We start from the raw sequence: 10,240 nt of genomic DNA on the forward strand, positions 1-10,240 counted from the left end.
CAATATTATACTCAATTACTCTATTCAAATGACTTTGTGATACATTATGTATTAAAAAAATGAAATACAGAAATCAAATCAATCAATTAAAATTACATGAAAGATTTGGAACCATAATTATACAGGCTGTATTAAAATAACTTTTCGTTTCTCTCCCTCTGTTATCTATATACCAGGCCTACGGTCTCCAGCAACGTCTCCCTTCGCCATGCCTTGTAGCATTACAAGGACGGAACGAGTCGTGGTGCTCGTCTTCACCATGCTTGAGAACCTCGTCCACACCGCTTCAATTTACGGCTGGCCCTCCCTCGTCTACGTCCTCAAAGATCTCGACTACTACCGCGACCTGTGCCCGCCGACGACGGACGAACCGGCCAACGACACTCAGCCGAACAGTACCACGATGGCACCGACGAGTTCTCCTGTAGTCTGCGCGGCACAGGATGCCAGGTTGCAAATTATCTACACGATCTCGTCGAGCATGGTTCCTTGTAGCATGCTTTTCGAGGGGATCCTTTTCGAACGCTGTGGACAGCTGGTATGCCGAGTAATATTCCAGTAAGTATGCACTTTGGAAAGAAGGCTTGAAATTGTGTTTATGGGTCTGTACAATATATATGAATAATATGCTTTAGATTCATTAATCATTTAAATAATATGATTTGATTCTCACATGCACACAACATGGCCATTGATTGGTCCCATGATAGACACCTGTCGATTCACCGGAGTAAACATTGTGGAGCTTAATTGCTATAGGGACTAATGCAAAATATCATTATTTTCCAACCTTGTGTTACCCGTTTTCATTTCTTTAAAGAGTAAAATAGCAAAGATGTCCCTTAGCATCAGGATTAAACGAGGACGACTTTGCAAGGCTAAGGTGACCACAGTTGCTCAATAATTGAGGGGCATGGTATTTTTTTATGATAAATCTGTATATTAAACAATTTAAGAGTTGAGCAACTCATAATTGTGATCGCAACGTAATTGATTAGCGAAAGCATCTTAAACGTCGAAATTGTGGAACTCTCATATATCATTCATGTATAACTCTCATATTTCAGTTTTGATTCATTTACATTCTCCGGTAAAGTGACCTTGAACTTTGAATGCATATTCAATATGACGATCAGGACCTCATTTTTCTCCCCCTCTTTCTCTCATTCTTTCTCATTATTTCAGCATTTCGCTCCTTGTTGCCTACCTCTGCATTGCTGCCAGTTCGCCCGAAGTCCCAGACCTTCTTTTTCCAGGAACTATATTACTTGGTCTGGGAGGAATATTTATTTTGGTGTCGACATTTGAGGTGAGACAGAGTAGCAAAAGAAAGACCATCAAGTGATGATCCATGAAACTGCGTTAAGCCAAAAGATTCGGAGATACAAGTTTTGGTCGAAACCAAATGCGTTATTATTGGTTTTGTGTGCGCATAATATGAGTAAGGATTATGAATGTACAATCGAATTTAATCGGTCCTGTAACGACGGTGACTCTATAAAAATTCAAAGGGATGTTTTTCTTTGATTATGGCACTGAATTCTAATAGGACGGTGATTTGGCTTTATAGTCGGTAGCGCGTCTACCTCCCGATACAAATGAACGGAGATCGATTCCTAAGTCTTTTATAGCTGAGCAATGTTGTTCGTGATTATCGTCCCCTTATTGAGAGGCAAAACGTTCAGTCTCTTGGTTAGAACACAAAAGCTCTGCCCTATAGAAGTCCCCTCCATTTCCGATCTGTTTTTATTTAATATTTTTCATAAAAGACATAACATTAATTGTTCTTCGTTCACAGTATTTTCCTTGATTACAATTTTGTATCTATTTTGTGCACTTTGTATAATCAAATGTTTATTTGCAATCACGTTTTTGTTGGAAATGAAATAGATGAAATAAAATGAAATACAAAAGACATTTGATACAAAAGAATACTAAAAGAACAGTACTATATATTCATAGTCATGCAGTATCAATGACGCCCATGTGGCCCTTTTTTCTATTCAATTAATGTAAATTCTGATTCACCCAGGTAACGTTAAATAATTGATTATGTGACAGTACGTATAACAGTATAAAACAATACATAACATGCATATGACAGTAGAAAGCAATATGTAAAATTGTAATTCCAGGTGCAATGATTCTTTTTTTTTATATTCTATTTTTCCCTCTTTACACTTGACATTAGTTCATCATTTCTTTGTGTTTTATGAATCTCTCTCTCTCTCTGGAAGGCTTCAAACCTATTTCCTTCAGGTAGAGCTGTCTTCATCGGTCTTCTAGCAGGAGCCGGTGATTCTTCTTCGTGTATCTTTTTACTTGTAAAGGTATATCAAGCTATTAACAATCTACGATGTATCATTTAAATCAATGAACTGGAGTGAAAATACACTCGGAACGGCGTTTGTACCTTGTCCAGCACGCGAAATTTGACTCTGAATCGTGCAAATGGCCCGGTCCCACGTGTACGACAATTCAAAGGGTGATTCCAGACCACCTTAAAGTTAATCTGAAAAGAAGGAGTTGGTTATGACAATAACAACAGTGAAATCTTGATCACAACAGGATTAAGACTAAGAAAGTCAAAAAAAAATCAAAGATTCAATAGTCATTGTAAAAACAGTTCTTAAACAACTGATTTTTAATATGAAAATGAGTGAGCTGGGGACGTCATCACCTCAAATTTCTGTTGATTGTGTATCCCAAAGATGGCAAAAAAAAAAAAAGATTTTTCTGACCTAAAGGTGTAAAATATAATGTGGTTCCTCTTTTAATAAATCCATAGAAATGATCAGTTAGTTATGTATTTTATGAAATTTGAGCATAAATAACGTTGGATTAAATAAAATGGAATGGAATCTGAGTTCCTTGTCCAAAGTTATTACGACCTTGCATATGCCATAAACGAAATTTTACTCGAGTTTGTATTGGTGTAAATTGCCGAATCCAGGATACTATTCGAATTGCTGGATTTTTTTATGTTGGTTCATACGTTTCAAGTGAGTTTATCTCCAGTTCTTTGATTTCATCTTTTGGTTGTCTACTTCGGCTCAATGAAGTAGAAGAACCTACATCAATTTTTAAACCATCTTATATTTTCTCTTGTCTAAGTATTAGTTTTCTTAACAGATGATATTCTCCACAAAACATTATACAAAGAACAGACTACAGTCAAGATAAGAGTCCGAGGGAGAAACACGTAGCCACATCATTCCATAAGCAAAGTAGAATTAAAGATGAAATACTAACTTATTTCCAGTGAAGTAAAAACCATCTGACTGCACCAAATACAAGCATTCATTGTCATCGGCATTTCTGACAAAATTTGCTGCGTCGGGGTGGCTCTGCGCACGCGCAATACATTCGACATGTAGCAGTTGAAATTCTTAAGTGTCAAAATATGGGAATATAAACGCATAAGATTACAGGAAAAATACAGGAAATGACTTTAGTATACAATTTAGCTACATGGGCAATTTTGATAAACTGAATCGAGATGCATGAATCAATTTTATCTGCATACGCGTATACCTCATGCAATTTACGTTTTAATTTTCGATGTTATATTTTTAAACAAGTTAAACTTTAGAGTGATGATGCCACAATATTTCAATCGAAGATCCGGTACCTTTACTTCGGATTGAGTTTCAAAATCAACATTGAATAATCTGCATGTTATGACTTTTTGCCCTAGAATCACTCATGACTTTATTGCACGTGAGCATAAGGATTCGTTCCATCTCATCTAGTGCATGAGGTTGGATTTTGCTGACATTTTATTTTCTTCGTTGTATGATTAGTTCTTCCCTTCCACACAAAGGTTGCCTATGACAACGGAGTATCAATGAATGCATGTTTCTACGTCCTGGCGATTTCAACGCTGTTCTTCCTCGTGAACACCGCCCTGTTACCGCGCTCGCACATCCCGTGGCCACTCCCGCCGAACTACGAATTACGCAGATGCTGTTGCTGCTTCTGCGCAGATGGCAAAAATGACAACCCCGTAACCCAAGATGCAACAGACGCTGGAAGCATGGAGGTCGAGGCAGACGATAGCTCCTTCACAAACCACAACGAAGACAAGAAAGAGCCGCCATCAGAAAACCTGGCTCTCGAAAACAAAGGATTTGAAGGTGACGAAAATCTTGATGGTAAGTATCACCTGAAGACCATCCGCATTATGAGGCACTGATTGAAGTATGCTCAATGACTACATAGACAATCAAAACTGCCTATAGCGGCCAGCCAAGAGAACCTGGAGGAAAAGGACATGGTGTAGCTTAAGTTCGTTAACCAGCTGACAAATCTACAGTACATTTCTGATGATAACATGAAGGAAACCATGCTCGTACGTCAGAGGAAGCGTCAACAATTTGGCAATTATATCTGTTTGTGTCAGTACAGTAATCAATACAAATGCATTGGCACGGTGTCACAGTGGATGTCAATTCTTTTGGGCCGGGAAAACAGGATGCAGGCTTATGTATTCGACAAATTCTTAGAGGCAGTGTGTGAACTCTCACAAGGAGCAATTGGAGCTTAGATAGGATTAAAAAGTTCGGCGACTCTTTGTACCTTGCACAAATAGTATAAATCATATTGAAGCGAGTGGTTATTTCATTATTAAAAATTGTTATAGTAAATCATTAGAAGCACCTGTCACGTCGTGCTTTGCTTGTTTTACATAGAGGCAAAAGAAATCAATCATTCTGTCAAAGAATTTCTCACGACAGTGTACTATTATTGTTTTCATCATCTTCGTTTGGTTTGTTTTGTTATCATATACTGTTGTAACAATGTGTAATGCGAGAGTAACAGTCGATGTATAAATAATATGGACAATCTCAATTTCAATTTCAATATATTTCAATAAGCATTGATGGAGATAAATTCCAAATTGAAGTGAACAAAATGTCTCAAATCACCACGGCAAACTGAATGTAATCGACTCCCACTTTCATTCAATTATGTTCATAATTCTACACTCGTTTTTAGCTGACGCTAAGACAGTGACGGTCACGGCGGAGAACGGGGCGATACCGATTGACGACGTCGTCATCAGCAAGAAGGAGAGAAAGTCCATGGACGAGTCGCTGGCCGAGGAGAAGAGACTCCTCGACTTCCCCAGCTTTTGGTCCAGCTGCCGCTCACCCTTGTTCATCCTGATGACGATCTGGACCATCTCCTGTCAGGGTGAAATCTTCTTCGTCATCGGGGTCATGAACTCCTGGCTGACCTGGATCGCAGATGGGAACATCGAAGAAGGTAGATTACCTGAACAATTTTTTATGCAATCATATACCGTCCCCTCTAGCAGGAGGCAAAACACTGTCCCTCGGAAGACCACGCTCAGGTTATGACACTTTTGCGTTTGTGTATGATTATCATGTTCGATGCCATTACCGCTGTCATTCCTACTCGTTGCAAAGTTACAAATGCAGCGTCAAGTTTCAATACACCTACACTGTATCACAGGTTTCACTGTTGGTGCATGTTACTACAATATAATTATCATCTATTTTCCCTCGACAAGGAAACACAACTGTATTCATGAAAGCTATATGAAATTATTGCTTGGGAACTCGTACACCAATATTTGTATACGTAACACCCAGTCATTTTGCTTTTCGAATATTATTTTCACCCGAAGATGCCGATCCATGCCATCTTGAGTGGACTTTATCATAATATTAAATTAAATAATATTAAATATTATTTAGTCCACATATTATATATTTCCCAAAATGGATTGGTCACTTAAACAGTGATGCAAAACTCAAAGAGGACCAATCAGAAAGAAGAAGCTTTGGGAAGTCTCAGCCATGGATAATGCAAACGGAATATTCCAAAGATATCAATAATGTCCATGTGTTTGCTCTGTTTTTTCCTGTCCTTTGACACAGTGAGTTCATATACAAACATCTTGGCCATCACAAGCATAGGAAGCGTGGCTGTATCGCCTATGTTCGGTCTGCTTTTCCAGAGGAACAAAATCCGGTCAAACAACAATGGAAAAGGTAAGCTAGCCCGGAGGGTCGGGTGCATTATTTGTTTAATGCCTGTCGATCGCGTGAAGAGTAGTCATGAATAAAACATCATTGTCATGCAAGTCAGCATGTTTTTTTTTCTATTTAAATGTAATTATTGTTCAGTATGTTTGAAGCATATCGTCTTTAAGCTTCGTATCACGTATTACCATATTATTTTATTCAATATTTTCTAAACTGTAAATATACACTTCAAAATATCCTAAGCAATGGAATTTCAATGCAAAGAGCTTTCTTTTTTGTTAGATTTGATCATCACACTGACGAATTCAATAAGCAATGATACCAATGCTGGAAATTTGTTGACTGGTTTTCTTTTATCTACCCTTAATAAGACAAGCCCATTAAATTTAAGCTTATATTGGAAGTATTATTCTTGAGTTTGATTGTTTTGTTTACAAAGAATTGTCTTGCAGTATATGAATGGCATATGAGCTATAAGTCATGAAAGAGCAGTCTAATCTTCAAAAAGAAAACTTTACGCTGCAGTTCTAAATCAAGTTGCAGCTGGACAAAGTTTGTGATATAATTATATGCATACACATTTGCCCGCATACATAATTATGTAAATAGAATATCACTACTTAATGCTATAAAAACGATGTATTTGCTGACATTTCAAACTGCCGCATGACCTTCATACGATACTCCTTTAATGCAATGTAGTTTGTTTGCACACAAACTCCGAATTCTCTTCTCAAACTCTCTTCGCACGATATCCGCACAGAGGCAGTACGAGGACCGTACGCAGACCTTAAGGATAGCTGGCTCCCCGTCGCTTTGGCCACTCTGACGGCCATTGCCATGTCTTGTTGTATGATGGTGCCCAGTCTGCCCGTTCAATACGGTACATTCTTTTTCCTTATGGTGTCCAGGGCTTTCTTCTACGGAGCTTCCGGAGCGATAGTACCAATAACGTAAGCTTCTCCAATCCAGCAAATCTCTGCTTAATTTCCGAATATTTTGGAACTGTAATAAAAATTAATGATGAATAATTGATGAATGTATTCCCCTATAAATTCAAAGAAAACGGTATCGAGCCTGAAAAATTGGGCTGGAATTTGGTAAGAAATTCATCATCACAAAAAGCTGAAATTCGCTTTTCAACTCTTATGTATACATACAAGATATATCACAATGCTAGCTTTAGGGAGTGTTCATTATACTTAATAATTTTAGATTTTGATAGTTGGATAAATACGTCCTGATAAAAATTTCATCACAAAAGTCCAATTAGTGCTAAGGGCATAATGTTCTTGAAGTTACCGAGTTGTAGATGGAAGCTGTGCTTTTTTCTCTGTAAGTTATCATTATTCCTGTCTTGCTTTACTTCATCGTCGTTTCCTTTAAAGGGATGGTCATCGGTAGAGATAAGGATTGAGCTTTTAACTTTGCGCGAGATGCTGAGAAACCACATATGAAATGTTACAGAGCATACCGTTCTAAGAGGAATTCAAAGTGTATTCGCTATTTTTGTTTTGAAATGGTTGAGGTATCCAAAAACAAGTCAAACAAAGCGATCCTAATAAAAGGTGAGTCCCATCCTTTAGTACAGGATCGCATTGTTTGGATATCTTATACATTTCACAACCAATTTTCATCAATGAAACATTGAATTCCTTATGGAATTACATGCTCTTTCATATTTCATGAGAGGTTTCTCATAAAAAAAAGTTAAAACCCGAAGGCAGGTTTAAACCAAAACTTTACGATTCTTTTAACACGTTGGAATGTAAAGAAAGCCTAGCTTTAGATGTCATACTTTGCGAGATAAAAACTGCAATAATTATTTGGTTGATTGTCGTCTCACCCTAAACTCCAACAGCTTTACACACTCTATAACCTAACAGAGCTCGTTTGGAAACACAATGAGACTAAGAGATAAGATAAACAACATACATCTTTATGATATCACTCAATTAAAAAAAAAGTATGCAAATTTGCAAATACTTCATGAAAGGCGCGTAAGGTTGTGTCTTAAAGGGGAAGGCTAGTAACTGATCAGTGGGAATCAGTGGAAATGCTGGGAGATGATTGTTCCAATCCTTATGGGATTCATTCAAGAGTTCATTGTATATCTATTGTTGTGTGAAAATGATTTGCTTTAGAACGGTCTCATATTCAAGTAATGTGCAGATTTATGCTCCGTCACTGACCAGGGACGCTAACCTGGAAGCATTAAACTGCGCATTACTTGAATATGAGACCATTCTGAAGCAAATCATTTTCACACAACAATAGATATACAATGAACTCTTGAAAGAATCCCATAAGGATTGGAACGATCATCTCCCAGCATTTCCACTGATTCCCACTGATCAGTTACTAGCCTTCCCCTTTCATTGAATATCAAGTACTTTCACTAGTCATTGTGTACATCACTTTGATACTTTTTGGTCACGTTTCACTGGTGGCAGATAAATAAAAAATGATACTTGCGGATGGAGAACGGCTCATAATTATAACTGTGTGTTCCACTGCTTTCAAATCTTGAATCTGTAGATTTCCTATGCGATTATATCCATCCATATTCGGCATGGTGAACTTTATGGCGGGAGTCTTCTCCTTCACCCAGTATCCTCTTTTCATCCTCATCCAAGAAGAGCTGGATGACGACCCAAGATGGGTAAGATGAAATCAAGGGTCATCCATTTCTGTCGATCACATGCTTCATCACGAAAGTAGGCCTATATACTTAATGTTTCATAGGGTTCCGGCATTGGACGAAGCATTTTGCTTTGTACACGTCGCGCTGAACACGTTTTGTTGCTTTTTATCTTCAGAATACGACTCCTAATGTAAGTTATGATTCCGGTTGTGGTCGTAGAGTGATAAAAACGGGAGACAAACTGAATTAAACAAGAGGAATGTTCTCGGCTTTTTCAGCGAAACGTATGTGTATACATGACTAATATTACGAAGGAGGATTTATTTCAGTTGCTTATATAGCAACTCTAAAACTGCAGGGTCAAATAGATTCCTTCAATTTATTGGTAAATCTTCGATCACTGACATCGGTTGACTGAGCATAATCGTAATAAGTTATGAAAATGTTCTACGTCATAATAATACCTAAAATTTAATGTTTCTTTTTATGGATATCAGCATAACTACAAGTGTGCTTTATACTTTTTGTACTCTTTTTTACAGGTTATCGCTGGATTTTTGATCGCCAACGTCATATCATTGTCATATCCGGCCTACATCTATTATTACACAACAAAGAAAGAAAAGATGAATAGGGAAGATTCGAGAAGCCAGGGTGAAATCTAATGAAGACTGCTCGGTGTGTTGACATTCTTTTTTTTTTTTAATCGAAAGTGATGTTGGTCTCACCTACGAAATTTGACAAAAAATTATTTCACAAGAACGCTAATTCACCAGGAGACCGAGTTACGAAGTTTGCCAAGACATTATTTAACGAGAACGCTAACTTACCAGGAGACTTAGCTACGAAGTTTGCCTGGACACTATTTCGCGAGAACGCTAACTCACCAAGACACTATCTCAATTACGAAGTTTGCCAGAACATTTTTTTTTTCAAGAGAACGCTAACCACCAGGGGATCCAACAACGAAGTTTGCCAATATACTATTTCGTGAGATCGCTAACTCACCTGTATCCAGGAGACTCAGTTACGAAGTTTGCCTTGACACTTTTTCACAAAACTGCTACGAAGTTTGTCTGGGCACGATTTCATGAGAACGCTAACTCGCCAGTTGCTCGCCAGGAGACTCGAATTTTGCTGGTATACGATTTTACCAGAACCCACAGAAGGCACGAAACAGCATTCTAAATTCACTGCGCTCCTGTTAAGCTAAGTACCTAGTAGAAAAGTGTTAAGGCCATGAAGAGATGCATAGAGTGTGAATAAGTTTAGCTAATTACAACCTTACAAGTTTAGCTCCTTAGCTGGTTAGCACATGACATTTCCAGTTCGGCCATTCTTTGTCATCTCGCACAAAAACTCGGAAGATACTGGCAGGCCCATAATGAGCTGAGATTATTCATGTAGCAAACATTCGTGCCAAAGAAGCATTTATGCACCCTATGACAATCATGCCTCAAGGAGAAGCACTTTGTCTAGCGTGCAAAGATTTATTGTGTTGTTCACCGACTGTACAAAAGACTACGATATGTGTACTAACTTGTGTTATGTGACGAATTTGTGATAGAAGTGGGAGCATTGT

General features: G+C 38.0%; 1 protein-coding gene across 1 annotated transcript; it reads left to right on the forward strand.

Moving 5' to 3' along the window:
* Window positions 1-208: 208 nt before the first annotated feature.
* Window positions 209-9,323, forward strand: LOC140226875 (equilibrative nucleobase transporter 1-like). Its single transcript, XM_072307303.1, has 9 exons — window positions 209-558; window positions 1,186-1,309; window positions 2,238-2,330; window positions 3,824-4,154; window positions 4,999-5,268; window positions 5,907-6,020; window positions 6,778-6,967; window positions 8,553-8,676; window positions 9,201-9,323. Exons 1-9 carry the CDS (start codon window positions 209-211, stop codon window positions 9,321-9,323), a joined length of 1,719 nt encoding a protein of 572 aa, XP_072163404.1.
* Window positions 9,324-10,240: the final 917 nt, after the last annotated feature.

Source organism: Diadema setosum, chromosome 4 (genome assembly GCF_964275005.1).
Source record: "Diadema setosum chromosome 4, eeDiaSeto1, whole genome shotgun sequence".
Lineage (NCBI taxonomy): Eukaryota > Metazoa > Echinodermata > Echinoidea > Diadematoida > Diadematidae > Diadema > Diadema setosum.

What these genes read in the sequence shown, in the direction of transcription:
- LOC140226875 (XM_072307303.1), top strand. Translation starts at nt 209, where the DNA reads ATGCCTTGTAGCATTACAAGGACGGAACGAGTCGTGGTGCTCGTCTTC. An exon ending in AGGTGACGAAAATCTTGATG is followed by an intron (nt 4,155 to 4,998) that starts GTAAGTATCACC and finishes ACTCGTTTTTAG; the next exon opens with CTGACGCTAAGACAGTGACG. An exon ending in AGATGGGAACATCGAAGAAG is followed by an intron (nt 5,269 to 5,906) that starts GTAGATTACCTG and finishes CCTTTGACACAG; the next exon opens with TGAGTTCATATACAAACATC.